The following is a 15775-nucleotide window of genomic DNA, read 5'->3' as shown; positions in this document are numbered from 1 at the left end:
GTATGTACCGTTCATGGAGGACATAGCCCACATCATGAGTGCAAGGTCATTTTGCCTCCATTCTTTGTATTTAGATGAGTCCTTTTGAATTGTTGATGTAGGTGTGGATTTCATTGTTGCAGGGACCTCATCTTTTGTAACAGAGGGGGTTGGAGTTTGTTGTGCAGAATCTGAGCTTTTACTTTCTTCAACAATTGTAACTGATTCTTGTTGTGATGGAGTTTTTGACGAATCAAGATGATCCTCAAGCTCAAGCGTTTGAATTGTTAGAAGGATGCTGTGCCTCCATGTTGAGAAGTTATTTTCTTCAAGTTTGTCTGCCAGAGGAACCAGTGCGTTCTTGAGAGTTGTTGATGAAGTTGCAAGGGGTAGAGCCATGATTGTTTTCAACCCGCTCTTGATACCATGTAAATGATCTTGCACTTATTGAGAAAGGACACTGATGACCAAAGAAGAGAGAATGATACAGAGAAAGTAATGACAAAAAAATTGATTAAAATCTGAATGAGAAAAATGTGTTATTAGAGAGTTGTTATACAAAGGCACTTAGCTCCTATTTTATAGCTTAATAAAAACTGCATTAACACCCTCTAACTACCTTTAATAGCCACTCTAACTAAATTTTTTTCATTACAAAATTTTACTGACTTCACGTAATCTGTTACTTAAGTTGTTACTTAAGTTTTGACTTCTTCTCCCTTAACAAGCCAGAGATCGCCGACCATCCTCCGAGAAAGTTACCCTTAGAGGGGCACTATCACCCTACTTTCCAGTAATGATAACTAACTTGTCCTAGTCAAGAGCATCATCAACAACCAATGGTTTTGGTGCAGAGCCACCAACGACCTTGTCTTTAAAAGACACCTTAAAATCCGAGTTCCTCTATCCTATCACCAGATGCTCCCAATCCCGCAATCTCCCTCTTATTACTTTGTCCGACATGACCAGATTCTTCACCATGTTTCCCATTCTCATTAACCTTCAAAACCCCGCCCGCACCACCGTGAGTTCTGCTCTCTCTCATTTCTATTTAGAGGTGTTGATATATAATTTTTTTGTGTAGGATCACAATATGTTAATAGTAGACATTGCTTACAAAGTATAAATAATTTTAAATTGGATAGTCTGATTTGCTTTGAACAATTTCAAATTTTTTTAAGAACACAAATCGAACAATACAATTTATATTTTCACAAATAAAAAATATTGCATACAAAAAAATCGAAGAGTCTGATTTCACTTACCAAAAATTTAAACGTTACCTATGCCTCCATTTTTCACAACAACAAAAAACGGACATGATTGTCCAGAAATACAACATAGCAAATTATAATCCATAAAATAAAATCTTAAAATACAACTTCCATTCTAAAAAAAACAATAAGATATAGTTTTTAACATCAAGTATTCTTTGATGGTCAGCATACTCAACAAGAAAAATCATAATTGCTTTAGATACATAGAAGGAGAGAAAATCAAGCAACTATTTCAAAATCAAACCCTAACTATTTCAAAATTATAAACCCTATATGTCTAATTGCTTTAGATACATAGAAGGAGAGAAAATCAAAATTATACAACACAGTGAGTAGGGAAGACGGAATAATAGGGTTAGGATTTTTTAATTGGTGAAATTACTAAAAAACCCACCTATGTTAGAAATAAAGTAAGGTTATTTAAGAAATTTTAAACATTCAGGAAATTATCGGGATGGGGCGGGGATCTCCGCTCAGATCCCCGCGCCTGTCTCGAGAGAATTTTGCTCCTCATCCCCATCCCCACGGAAAAAATTTCCCACCAATAGAATCCCATTCAGGGTGGTCTCCGCGAAAATCCCCGCCACCTGGAAATTTTTGACACCCCTAGTCACAACCACTGTATAACACCCCTCAATTCCATGACTTAGCATAACACACACCATTCTAATATCCAAAAAATGAGCCTAAATCAATGTGTTATAAACTTTTACTAATTTAATTAATTAATTTGAGCTAGTCATAATATTTTCACTGTGCTTCCTATTGTGTGTGTCTTTCTCCTTCAGGCTTGAAAGGTTTCACATTTTCGTCAGACTCACTCAATAGTGTTCAACAATGGACGAAGCTGAATTTCAACGCCTTCTCCAACTCTTCCCCGTTGTTCGTTCTCGCGATTACTGTGTACTCTCTCTTTCTCTCTCCCCTCTTGTGATTCTTTTTTACATGAATTTTTAGGGTTTATGCTTTTGTAATGTCTCCGTCTCATTGATTTTTTTTTTTAATCCATGTTGCGCTGCATAATCAATCTCACTTCGCTTTTAGCTCAATGATTCGATTTTTCGGTGAGTCATTTCGTGATTTTCGATTGTTTGCTTGCTGCTTCTATCTAATGCAGTGATATGCCCTTTTGCCTTTTACTTAGGTTTTAAGAGAGTTTTGGAATTTGAAGTATTCGTAGTGTGTGACTAGTTTGGAAATTTGAGGCGGATGCTATGGTTTTTATTTTTTATTTATTTATTTTTTGTTCTCTGTTTTGGTAAAACATGGTTGTCCACAAAGAATAGGTGGGGGTGTAGGGTGGGATCTTAAGAAGGCCCTAAACATGAATTGAGTGATTTGATTATTATAAGAAACATGACATATTTACCGGGGTTAAGAGGGGGAATTCAATATTAGTTAATGCAAAAGAGATTTAATGAGATAACAAGGCAGCCAGTTTGAACTTTTAAGTTCAACTAGACACTAGACTAGAGGCTTTATATATCTGAGGTTGATGAGTGGAGAATTCACACGTATGGTGTTCGGTGTTCCCTTTCTGGCAACTTTCTGCTTGACCTTATTTTAGAAGTAAATCTTCCTTTCTGATCCGTCTGGATCATGGAGATCAACCAGCTGATGCTAGGAGGATTTGTCCAGGCAGTTGCATTGCAAAACGGTTCATGTTATGTTGTTATTTGATTTCTCTTTGATTTATATCAGATGATGTTATTGGAAAAATCACCATTGTTTTCTCCATTCCGTTATGTTATATGTGAGAGTGAGACATTGGCACTTTGGCAGTATCTTGGGTTGTTTTTTTTCATCTTCCTTAAAATTTTTTTACATATTTGAATGGTTAGCATATTATATTATTTCATGATTCCCAAAGTATACTGAGGAACTTGATGGCCTAGAACCCAATTTCGATATTATAGCTTAAATATATAACGTACTAAGGCCATTCTATATTTGAGAATGTATTCAGCTAACAAATTGAAACCTGTTAAATTTCAGGCCGAACAAACATTATCTAGGCGGCTGTCCGGACAAGCTTCTGGATGTGCAAAGGATGAGGTAATAGTGCTGGAGCTGCTGTGTGCATTGTTGACTTCTTTTGAACATGTATGTAATGGTTGCTAACTTATTTGGCGCTGCAGCATAGGGAATGGCAAGATGCATGGGATGAAAGGGATATAAATTTTGAGAACCGAGGAAATAACCCACGTGAGTATCACACATAATCTTTGTTATTGAACAAATTTAACCTCTCTATTATCTTTGCAATATTTTGGTCAACTTTAACTGTCTAGAATGAGCATCAAAGTTCATTGAAATGTTTTCTGTAATACTTGTAAATTGTAACAATCTACTGTGTTATGCTTTTGAAATTTTTGTCCTTCTTATGTGAATTCTTTAAACCTACAGATTCATTTTGGAGCAAGCTGAAGTCAGAGGCTGCCAAGAAGGTAATAAGAAATTAACCTGTTTGCAATTAGCCAATTATATGCATGCCTATTCTCTCTCTGTCTTTTTCTCTCTCTCTCTCTCTCTCTCTCTCTCTCTCTCTCTCTCCACACACAAAAAGTAGAATTAGCATTCCTGTCAAAATTGTAAAAAAGGAAGAATAATGTAATATTTTTATTGAGGACTTTCTTTTGAGCCGTGATTTAAATCCTTCCTCACTTTTCAATACATACAAAAACACTCTAAAGTTTGAAGCTGGTTATACGAACTTCTAAGTGGGCGTTTGTGAGCTGTTTTGGATAAGCTGAGGCCTTGCGTAGCAACCGTGAGCTAGTATACTTGTTTTCCTTCCTCAATTGAAAATTTCTATTTTGGTTGGCTTTATTTTTATCGATTTTGTACAGAGAGGAGAGAACATGTTTCTAACCTAATGTGATAAGGCTTTTGTTGTTGTAGTAGTAGAGAAACATTCTAATCAACATTTCTACACGTGACCTATATTCAGTTTTCAGCTTTCTCTTTTCTTAGAGTGAAATCTCACCACGGCCCTTAACAATTTCACTAAATCCCTTTCTGCCCCTTAACGAAAGCATAATCTCATCGCGACCCCTATCCATTACTTCCGTTAGACATTCTGGCCATTACTTCCGTTAGACATTCTGGCCCTTCCGTCAAAGTCTCCTTCAATAGGAGTATAATCCCAACCCGGCCCCTAATCATCACCAACATCTACAACCATTCTTTGCATTCTCTCGTTCTCCTCTCAACCATTTTTAGCTACCATCATCACCAACATCCACCACCATTCTCTGTTTTCGCTGCACCACCACTGCCATCATTCTTCTTCTTTTTGACCGAACCAAAACCATGAAGCCATATTTCTCCTCCTACTTCTCTGTTCACCATCGACAATCCCGCGCCGCCACGGCTACCCTCTCTCCCTTTTTCTTCTCCTTATCCTCACAATCCCTCTCTCATCTATAATATGGATGGTGATGTTTCATAGAACTTGTTTATGTCATTTTCCAATGACTGTTAAACAAGTTCTCAAGAAAACTTAGATTGAGACTCATCTTTTCGGTTCTAATGTTCGAAACAGGTTGGTCCAGAAGAGGCCGAGAGATTTTGCAAGGCTTTCCAGCAAGTTCACGAGAAACTGGTATGTGTAATGCTAGTTGTTTCATTTAAGCTTGTATTTCCTATGTATATTACTTTGTAGGAGTTGGCGAAACATGTTAGAAACCAAATAATTTTGTTCTCATAAAGCTCCTCTGTATAATTCTCTTTTATAGATTCAGAAAATAATTTTGTGAACTATGTCTATAGTGACTTTAGAAAATTATTATAATGCATGTTTTGCAACAAATATAGATAGAAAATAATACAATCTCTCCAATGAAGTTTCAGAGAAAATAAAACAAAATAAAATATGTTCTCTTTGTTAGTTTTTTTTTTAAAAGAAAATTCATTTTGGTTTCTATTATTATTAATTTTTTATGGTTCATTTTATTAGGTCTATGAAGAGTTGAATTCAGATGCTGGCAGAAGCTTCATAAACTCTTCGTAGAGTTCAAAAGAAGAATTAAATACATGCTTTACTCCTCTTGAATTATGATTCAACAATCATCCATTGTAATTTTATTGTACTTTGTCAAAGTATTTGAATATTTAATTACATATGACATCTGTATTAGTTATTTACTATTTATTTATTTATTTATCTAGTTATTTATTTATTTTAATCTTTTAATTATTCCAAGTCTAGTTGAAGCTTACTTTTGCATTTTTATTTATTTATCACTATCCTCTCTTTTCTTTCTTTTACTATGTTATTTAATTTCCTAGCGATAATTTGGTTTGTTTCCAACTTTCCATTTTGTTGCTTCCAAAAATCATAAAATTGGCGGGTGTTGTGTGTTTGTGTGATAGAGTTATAACGTTACTCTCACAAGATTAAGATAACAATAAATTAAAATGTCTATGGAGTGTAGTGCCACTGAATGGACATTCTCTTCAAGGTGGTTATTCCAATAAAAATTTTATGATTGTCATTATGTGAAGATATTTTATTTTAATTTTTGAACAATAAATTGTAGGATTTAATTTTTATATGTTATAAAAGTGTTATTTTTATTTAAAAAATATGGCTAAACAAATAAGTCATATTTTTTAAATATTTTTTGGCATCTTTATTAGAATAGTTGCTTCCCCTACATATAATAGGAAAATTTTCAGGTATGAAAGTCACTTTATTGGCATTCCGAAATGCCACGCCTATGTACCGTTGAGATATTACATATTAAAATGTGAATGGTCCTGATCGAGTGGGTGGAAGCATAGGTGCACCATAGAAAAATGTATTCTTGTGTGTGGTTACTCGAGTATCCAAAAAGGAGGAACGTTAATTTACCTGGAAGGTGCAGCTTCTTAAGGAGACATGGAGGAGACCTGGCCATTGTTGTTGAGCTGAGCTTTTTTTTTGGACAGGTTGAGCTGAGGTTTGTGTCAGCCGTTCAGTGTAGCGGGCCAAGATAGGTTTCTTGTGTGGCCCAAGTATAACGTTGTGGAAGAAGGTGTTGGGTTTGTTATTGCCTGGGCCAAGAATTGTAAGTCATACTTGTTTTTATTACGGTGGATCATTTGAGCAACTGATTTGAAAAGAATTATTTTTGTAAGTTAAATGTTTTTGTTTCACCAAAAAAAAATGTTATTGTTGTGGTCATTTGCAAATAATTTAGAATGCACTTTAAAAATTTGAACTTGTTATCCCATACCCAATCTGCTTTTAAATCACTATAAATAGAATTAGCAACTCAAGCAGACAGCAATTAGATAAATAGAAAAAAAGCACTGGTTTTCTAGAATTTAACCACACCCCCCTTGCATTGTCATCATGGGTGGCAACCTATGAAACACGGATACTTTGTTAAGTTATCATGTATGCGTATTAAATACATTTTGAATACGACATTTTTCAACACGTATATGTTCAACTCTGTCTTAATAAAAAATAAAATTTTTTTCTCCAAACACGTTTGGACATACCTAGATACCATCACGTGTCAGCGTGTCCAATCTTATTCTTAACATATATTTTTAAAATAAATTTAGAAATAATCTTTTGCCTTTGCTTTTATTCTAATTATTATGACTTTTTTCAATCTTAGCATTCTGCATGTGATGGCTCGTCCACTAGTTAATAATAATTTAAGGTTGCATAATTCGAGTGAAATGCCAATGGGGGCTGAGTTCCTAGATTCATCATCATCAAGCTCAAACAATAATACTAATGAAGGTCACAAATATGACAATAATGTTTTTCGAACTTTAGAGGAAGTTATGGAGTCTGGTCCTAGCGGTGGAGGAAAGGGAAACTGATGCTGGAGCGGCTGACAACCTATCGCCGACCAAAATATATCAAACTCATGTGCCACTTTTGTTGTGCTTCTGTACACGTCCAAATTAGAGTTTCACAAAATACACTTCACACCAGCTTCACTCAGCTTCTTTGACATCACTCTCAACCGGAACACACAGCATCCTGGCGATTCATGCTAGAAAGGTCACGCCGCCTCTAACATTTCTCCTACTCCACCTTAGCGAAATTACCTAAACTGTTTTTGGAGTTAAGCCTTAAAGTGGTCCCTAAAGTTTCACTCGAGCCTCAAAGTGGTCCCTGAAATTAATAGTTACCCAATTTTATTCTTGAACTTACACTTTGGGACTCATACTAATTCCTAAAATATTTTCCATTCATCGGAACACTAAAACGACGTCGTTTGTATTTTAAAAAAGAGTAAAGTATCGTTTTTGTCCCCAACGTTTGGAGTAAATTCTATCTGTGTCCCTAACGTTTAAATCGTCCTATTTGTATCCCTAACGTTTGTAAAAGTGATTCAATGTTATCCTACCGTCAATTACACATCATGAGCGCTTTAGTTTGAGTTTTAAAAATCTCTTCTTGAAGTTAGAATACAAATGTCTAGGATAGAATCGATGATCTATTCCAAAAAATAGCTCATCAAATGTTGAAACTAATTCCTACAACATTTACATAATTCACTTTTCTAGGGACATAATTGAATCTAAACACAAATAGTGGGTATAATATTAAAATCGACCACATCCAAGTGAGACCTAATTGAGAATGAATACATTCAAGTGAGAATAATTGAAAAATATAATCTAATTTGTTAGTATAATTGATAGTAGGATAACATTGAATCACTTTTATAAACGTTAAGGATACAAATAAGACGATTTAAACGTTAGGGACACAAATAGGACTTACCCCAAACGTTGGGGGACAAAAACGATACTTTATTCTTAAAAAAAAAAAAACTAGAGCCTCCCCCTCTGGCCCTCCCCTTTTCCTTTTCTCTTTTTCTTCTTTCCCCCTTATTCTTTGTTCCTTGACTTCTCTGTTGTGGACCACCGGCGCAACCCACAGGACCACCGAAGCCAACCCCTTTTCTCCACAAGCTCGCTACCGGCTGCCACCACCCTAGCACTGCCGTTGAACCTAGACCGCCGCGATGTCTCCCTCTATCGTTCCTTCCCAAACTGCCAGCCGCTAGCAACCCTAGAGACCACCCCACGACCCCTTCTTCTTCCCTCCTCCTCCTGTTCTTCTTCTCCTTGTTTTTCTCCTTCCCTTCACGCAAGACAAGCCACCGCTGCCACCACCTGCGCCGCTGGCCCGCGCCTTCCCTTCGGCCTCATCATCAATCATAGAACACGTCCCCCCAACCTCTCCCTCTAGTTTGTCAAAAAAAAAAAAAGATGCAGAGACAGTGGTTGTGATCTGTTGTTTTTCAACAAATTCGCAATTATTTTTTTGTTGTTATATTTTTGGGGGTTAGCTTTGTTGGCGTGCTTTTCAAATTCTAATTTTTATTCATCTTTGTTGCTGTGAGAGAAGGAGAAGGGAAAGGGTCTCAAGTAGGAAAAGGGGGAAGGGAAAAGGAAAGGGAAAGAAGGAGGGAAAGGGAAAGAACCTCAGGTTGGGGAAGGAAAAGGAAAAGGGGAAGGGGGAGGGGAAGAGCCTCGGGTTGGGAAAGGAGAAGGGAAAAGGGAGGGTGTTTTTTTTTTTAAATAAATACAAAACGACGTCATTCTCAGGGTTCCGATGAAAAGAAAGCGTCTTAGGGACTAATATGAGTCTCGGAGTGCAAGTTTAAGGAGAAAATTGAGTAACTATTAATTTTAAGGACTACTTTGAGGTTTTAGTGCAACTTCAGGGACCACTTTGAGGCTTAACTCACCGTTTTTGCCCTACTCAATCTGGATAAGCATAATACCATGATCTAATAACACATCAATTCTACAAGGCCCATTTGCAAGTTATAAATCACCTACCCATTAAGCCGCCCAAACTGTGGCCTAATGAATAAACTGAAATTATTAGCTCACACTAAAAAATGGACTGCCTATTTGTGTCCACCTATCACCAAGTAGATAGACATTTATATCATTTTGAGTTTTGTTTAATAACAAACCTGTTAGGCTGTTACCATCTAGGCACCTACCGAACCGTACTTGGCATTTTAAAATAGTCAAAATCATTTGTGACATACCAAAAAGGCTTCCAATATGATAATGTGGATTGTTTCTCAAAACATGGCAATACTTTTTTCTATGGTTAGGTAATATTCTATAAGACATTTTATTTCTAAAGGTACAGTTCTTTTGAGATTTAGGATATATGATATTTAGCAATCAACATATGTATTTTTTAAAAAATTCAGTGTAAATATGATAAATTAAGTGATATTGTGTGCAGCATCACCAAATGGCACTGTAATTTGCTCCTTCAAATTATGTAACTTTTACGCCGTTGTCAGTTCATAAATTTATATAATACCATTATAAAGAGTGCATGACTAAATTACATGTTTTATGATTCTACATGCATAATATAAAATTTTAGCATTTACATTGACTATTCAACAAGCCACGATTATGTCAGTCATCTTTTTACGAATTCCAAATTCTTCCAAGGCATGTTTAATGAAGTTTCAATTTAAGCGATCATACGCTTTTTCGAAATCAACCTTCAAGGACATAAACTTTCTTTTTCCCTTCATTTTTTGCATATCATAAGTCATCTCCTTAGCAATGATGATATTATCCTATATAATTCTCCTAGGTATAAAGCTGGCTTGGCACGAGGATATTCGATCCTTAAGCAAGGGCTTTAACCTTTCCACCAAAATTTTTGTAAGACACTTATAAGTGACATTGCAGAAGGCTATTGGGCGAAGCCGGGAGATGAATTCAGATTGTTGACTTTTCGGTATCAAAGCTAGCAAGGTTTGGTTTACACCTTCAATGGCAGCAGGTTGTCTCCAAAACTTTGTAATGAACCTGACCAAAGATTTTCCAAGTGTTTCCCAATTATTCTTGAAGAAAAGGGCTGGATACCCATCTTCTCCCGAAGTTTTTAGCAACCCAATATTGAATAGGGATGTCTTAACGTCTTCCATGATAGGGATTTGTAGCATCGCTCTCTTTTGATCATCTTCCAATTTTGGGAAAGTAGTCATAGTGTTCAGGTGGTTTCTATCCTTCTCATCTTTCAAATATAGCCTTTGATAAAAGGCCAACATATGAGTCTCGAGTGTCTCTATATCCTCAATCCATTGCCCACTATTTCCTCTTAGCTTAACAATTTGATTTCTTCTTCTTCTCACAATTGTCTTTGTATGATAATACTTAGTATTCCGATTTCCATCAACTATCCACTACTGCCTCAATTTTTGTAGCCAAAAAATCTCTTCTTGATTAAGGATTGTCTCCAGCTCATGTTTTAGATTTCGTTCTAGCTCCTTGAGGAAAATATTATTCGCGTAATTGATAGAACTCTGAATGCCTCTTAGCCGATTTAGAAGACGTCTCTTCTTTTTGAAAATGTGCCCAAAGACTTCAGCATTTCATTTCTTTAATTTTTCTGTCAAGTTGAGTGCTATGGGGACATCCATATCAGTCCTCCAATTCTCCTTTATTGGCCCTCCAAAATTCTCATGTGACTTCCACAAAGCTTCAAAACAAAAAGATTTTTCCCCCGCATCAAATCTTCCAAGGTCCAAGCAAGTCATACTGGGGTTGTTGATCTGAGTTCTGGGCAAGACATTAACAACAGCATATGGGAAGGTGGTACACCATTCTGGATTAGCGAACGCACGATCCATTCTTTCAAAGACTCTGTCTATATCATTTCTGATCCCTCCAATTCAAGTGAATTTAGAGCCAACATATCCCAAGTCCATAATTCTACAATCTTCAATATTTTCTTGGAATCATCTACACGCATGTAAATCTGACCTATCTCTGCCTTTCTTCTCTTTCTCATTGGTAATGTCATTAAAGTCACCCATGAGTAGCCATGCGTCTTTCATACCAGCAGCAATTTTCTTTAGTTTTTGCCACAATTTATTTGCAGGTGCATGTGGGGATTGGCGTACACTGCAGTGAGAAACTAGACCTTTTTTCAGTAGTCAATAATCCCCAAATGAATGAATTGGTAATGGGTAAGGGTGGCCTTTATAGAGAAATTGTCAGAGTTCCACAGAATCCAGACACCCCGTATAAATCCATCCGCTTCTTCTAATATGCAATATCTATATCTCATATCTTCAATTACTTTCTTAGCTCACTCTCCACTACATTTGGTCTCAAATAACATTGTAATATCAGGACAGTATTAGTTTCTGATTTCTTTGAGAGTGCAGATAGTAGCTTTATTTTCACACCCTCTAACATTCTATGCTAAGCACTTCATAATAAGAACAAAAGAACATAAATACTCTATCCAAGCAAGGTTAGAAGAACATTTGAATCAGTTGCAGGGTCAGACAGTCCTTTAGGAGCATTGCATCTCTTCCCCAACTTGGGGCTCTTCTTCAGGCTGGTAAATAATATCTTGTTTGTTCTCAAATTGCACCATGGCTTTAATCAAATCTTCAGAATTAAGCGATCCAAAGTCTAGGGATTTCAGATCCAAAGGTATATTTGTCTTCATGTCTTATGGGGATGTGTCTACCACTTCCATTGACTGAGGTGGTACTTCCTGTGACATAACCGTCCAGTTCTAAGGGTAGTGAGGTGGGTGATTATCGGTTTGCATATTGGGTTTAGGGTGAGATGCCAGTTGTTGGTGCTTGGAAGAAACTATGGTGGGGTTTATTATAGTTTAAGAATGTTGCTGATTAGTGGCAGAAATAAGGGGTCTTTAGTTTTTCATAATGGAGTCATTGTTTTGTTCTGTTGTGGATTGCTGGTTATTAGGGCCAATTTGAAGGTTAGAGTTGTTTTCCAAAACTGGACATGATTGACCTAGGGCAGCTAGGTTCTTTTTGTTGTTCTAGGGTTGGGTTTGGGCTTTAGTGGGATGTTTTGGTTGTGGTTAGAATTTTTTTAGACTGTCTCTCTGCAGATATTAAATTGCTATTTCTACTCATTTTAGTAACATTTACACCATTAATAGGTGGAGGGACTACTAGATCATTGCTTATCACAGTCTCATGATCAGGGGAAACATTCTCTCCTCCTTCATCGTATTGGAGTCCTGCAAAGTGCGATTGCGCCACTTTTCCATTCTCCATTACCTCACGTCCTTGTACATTTTTTTGCTCCACTACTTGTGCCTTCCCCCTCTTTTGTGGAATTTTTGCAATGTATACTCTTTTGTACCCACATCCAGGGTCCATAAGGACTTATTGGCTCCTCAATGCCTTCTTTACCCTTCTCTTTTTAAGGAATGACAGTTTTATCTCTATCTTTTTCAGCCACCTTGTCTTCTCCATTAACACCTTGTTGTTTTGTTTCTGCCCGTTTCAGCTCTAGGCATGTCTCCCTTTCATGCCCCCACACGGCCGCATTTGAAGCAGACTTAGTGTAACCCCTCATACTCTACCAAGTGGAGAATATCGTTAATCAAGTATTGACACACAAGAGGTTTCTCCAGATCTACCTCAACACATATCCATGCAAACTTTTCTCTTGCTACCTGAGAAGTGTTTGTGTCCACATTCAAAGTTCTTCCAATGATGTTACCAATCATACCCAAAACCTTCTTATTATAATACTCTATAGCCAAAATAGGAAGTCTCACCCACACTATAATATTATCAATAGATGAAGTCATGGGATTAAAATCTGGCTTCCATAACTTTATAGTCAGATAGTGACCCAGGACCTTCAAAGGACCCTCCATCAAGGCAAAGTCCAAGTCCTCTGAGTTATAAAATCTGACAAAAAAAAATCATTTTCTATATCTATAACATCAAAACTACCCATTTTTTCCACATGACTTCTAACCTTCTCTTAAGAACTAGAAGGGATGTTTTCCTCCCCAATAATTTCACTATGATGGAATCCCACCACTCCTCTCTAAGTTTAGATTACAAACTTTACTAATAATTAAGTTATAAATGCCATTAGGAGTTCTTTCGATAGTTACCTCATTAGCTTCCTCTTCTTCTTTCTTATCACTCTTCTCTTTAGGGGTTTTTAAATGGGTAGTTGTTCTATGCCCTCTATCCTTCCCTGTCATTACTGCTTGTGCAAAGGATCTTGTTTGACTTGTGGGCTTTGGACCAGTTCTATCTTTCATAGGCTGAGGGTTGCTGTTATGGCCTCCATGAGCTTCTTGTCTCTCTAGACTCTCCTCTTTTATGCATTCCTCCACACGTGAAACAAGCACCTGACTTTCTGTGTATCCCGCTCCTTCCGTCGCTTTCTTGACCTACTTGTTGTTTCTCAGATTAGCTTTTTCATCTCCTCAATTCTCCTCTCTCAGTCCGCGTGGGCGTGCTGTCCTACCTCTCACAAAGCCTCTTCTCATAAAGGGACTATTTGGTTGCTCACTGCTCATTGCTCTCTATTTACAATTTTGCTTTCATAAAAAGTAACATAGAACTAGAAAAAGATTGTTGTTGTTGTTCTTTTTTTTTAAATATTGGATCATTCCCATGCAATATCAGCCCAATCCATCTATCTAGCAAAAAAAGCGCAACTACAAAAAAAATGACCAACCCAATTTTTTTCAAAATTAAAAAAATGGTTAAGCACTTAATTTAAACATGCTTTCTCACCTAATTACCTAAGAACACTCAACAAATTCCTGGGTGCTACAACTACCACTCAGTCCGTGTCTCCCCCTATCACATCAACACTAACGCGCATCCTTCATAAAGAAGTATCCACCTCATTTCAGTAGATGTTGAAAATTTTTCACTTCAGCATGGTAGCATGACCCCGTCCCTAAACCCCGTCCCTTTTTGTTGCCTTTCGATCCTTTGATTTTCTTTTAAATAATGTGTCTACCAAAATCAGCTAGACTGCTACTATATAATTGTATATATTTATATAAATACATATTTTGTTTAATTTATTTTTAATATGTATTTATATTCTAATATATATTTTATATTAGTGGCTGATTTTAGTGTATATTTGATACAATTATTTAAATAATGCATTATATCTCCTAATCTTAATATTGAAAACTATTATTTAATTGTAAGTAAAATATTTTTTAGCTCCTATCCACTTTAAATTTAGACAATATGCACCCTCTCGATTAAAAAATGACAAATCTCTCCCAGAACTTTAGCTCTATTAAACACATCAACCATTATGTGAATGTTTTTGACAAGATTTTTCAGATTTTGATGACATATTATATTAGGTTTCTAAACTGGACTGCACTTAATTGAGGTAGATGGTAACAATTTGTTTAGGACAATAAAATCACTGCCTAATCATTAAAACAATGTTGCCATTCGAATGTATGGATCCATTATGTAACCTAATAGAAATAGTTAACCCTAGGACAAGAAGCAAACTATGAGTGATGTAGGTCAATCTTCAATTGCTTAGTGATATGTTGGAGGGAAAAAGATAGCAAAGGTTATGGGTAGTTTTGGAAAAATTAAAAACTAATTTTTTTTACTATTGCCAATAATTACAAGAATAATTTACATAATCAAAATTTAGAACTATGCCAAATTTAAAAATTTGAAAACATATGAAGTTTGAGAAAAGAGGACCATAATAACTCATCTTTGCCTATGAGTCTCTGTTACTATAGCTCCGTCGACCCCTTACAAGATGAACCTGAAAACGGGAACAGGTTCAGCAACGTGAGGGAGACGGGAGAGCTTCAGTGACGGCCATGGGAGAGGATCAACGAGAACGATGGAAAACTTTCCATGACGAAAGGAAAGGATGTCAACGGCACTAGTTGACGGGAGACCTTCAGCGACAATGGCTCACGGGAACGACTTAGGCGACGACGAAGCTTGCACGGAGCCTTTGAGATTTTAGCGACAAAGGATGGTGAGTTGGCGATGGAGAAGCTGGAGTCAGCGATGGAGAGAGGCTAGGTTTTGCATCTTATATCAATATATATAAAGGGTATTTATATAATTTCACTATAGTGGAGATTTAGTGTGTCCTAACGAGTACCTCAGTCCCTATTTTCGTCCCTATTTATTCGTGAGGATGGATCCCTATCCCCGTAGAAATTTTGTGGGTCTCCATTTTTTCCCGTCTCATGTAATTCTCGTGGGTACCTGCGAGTTCAGGTTTTTTTCTCATTCCTACTTTCTATATCTAATCTACATGATAAGTTTTATAAATTTTATTTCATATCTAACATTCTATTTTCAAAGAATTATTATATACCTCTTAAACACTTACTAACTTAGACGTCAGAGTGTTTTTTACAGGTATACTCATCCACTGTATTCTTTCACATTCAAATTATAGTCACTCCATAAAAAAAAAGACATACTACATCACAAAGGACAAGCTATACCTCGAAATTTCAACCACACAAGAACATAATTAATTGATTATAATATATTTTATATATTCACAAAAAATATATTTTTTTAATTTTGTAGTTTGAATTGACGATGAATTTTGGTTATAATAAACTAATTAGTTCATCACATACATAACACACCAAAAATAAGAAACGAGTGCAAATATCAATTTATATTGTTTTAAATGATATTTCAAGTATTATATGATGAATTTATACTTTTATAATAGTATTATACAAATAT

The 15775-nt window shown here is 36.2% G+C and overlaps 1 protein-coding gene across 1 annotated transcript; it reads left to right on the top strand.

Moving 5' to 3' along the window:
* On the top strand, positions 1891–5429 carry LOC107609839. Its single transcript, XM_016311884.2, has 6 exons — positions 1891–2159; positions 3252–3311; positions 3395–3461; positions 3663–3703; positions 4801–4860; positions 5215–5429. The coding sequence occupies exons 1-6, from the start codon at positions 2094–2096 to the stop codon at positions 5266–5268; spliced, it is 348 nt and encodes a 115-aa protein (XP_016167370.1). The 5' UTR covers positions 1891–2093; the 3' UTR covers positions 5269–5429.

The sequence above is a fragment of the Arachis ipaensis genome, chromosome B07 (assembly GCF_000816755.2).
Source record: "Arachis ipaensis cultivar K30076 chromosome B07, Araip1.1, whole genome shotgun sequence".
Taxonomy (NCBI): Eukaryota; Viridiplantae; Streptophyta; class Magnoliopsida; order Fabales; family Fabaceae; genus Arachis; species Arachis ipaensis.
This window is presented reverse-complemented; position numbering and strand designations above follow the sequence as displayed.